This window comes from Acanthisitta chloris, unplaced genomic scaffold (assembly GCF_000695815.1).
Source record: "Acanthisitta chloris isolate BGI_N310 unplaced genomic scaffold, ASM69581v1 scaffold3796, whole genome shotgun sequence".
In the NCBI taxonomy this organism is placed as follows: Eukaryota; Metazoa; Chordata; class Aves; order Passeriformes; family Acanthisittidae; genus Acanthisitta; species Acanthisitta chloris.
In genome coordinates, this window is record NW_008679584.1 from 7,187 (window position 1) to 7,411 (window position 225).

General features: G+C 59.1%; 1 protein-coding gene across 1 annotated transcript in view; it reads left to right on the forward strand.

Moving 5' to 3' along the window:
• Positions 1-221, forward strand: part of LIMK1 (LIM domain kinase 1) — a gene marked incomplete at both ends in the record, with an annotated part of 6,152 nt that extends 5,931 nt beyond the window's left edge. Inside the window, 1 exon segment of the mRNA XM_009077343.1 lies at positions 185-221. Within this exon segment, the coding sequence (XP_009075591.1) occupies positions 185-221 (37 nt within the window).
• Positions 222-225: the final 4 nt, after the last annotated feature.

Genomic DNA, 225 nt, shown 5'->3' on the forward strand with positions numbered 1-225 from the left:
TGAGCAACCTGCTCTGGTGGGAGGTGTCCCTGCCCAGGGCAGGGGGTTGGCACTGGATGATCTCTTCTCTAAGCTCCAACCCCTTAATTCTCTATGAATCTATGAGTGGCTGAAAACCCCTGTGGGTCAGGGGAGTGTGGGGACAGGCCCAGCAGAGCTGCCACATGTCCCCCTTGTCCTTCAGGCCATCGTTCGCCAAGCTGGAGCAGTGGCTGCAGACCCTCC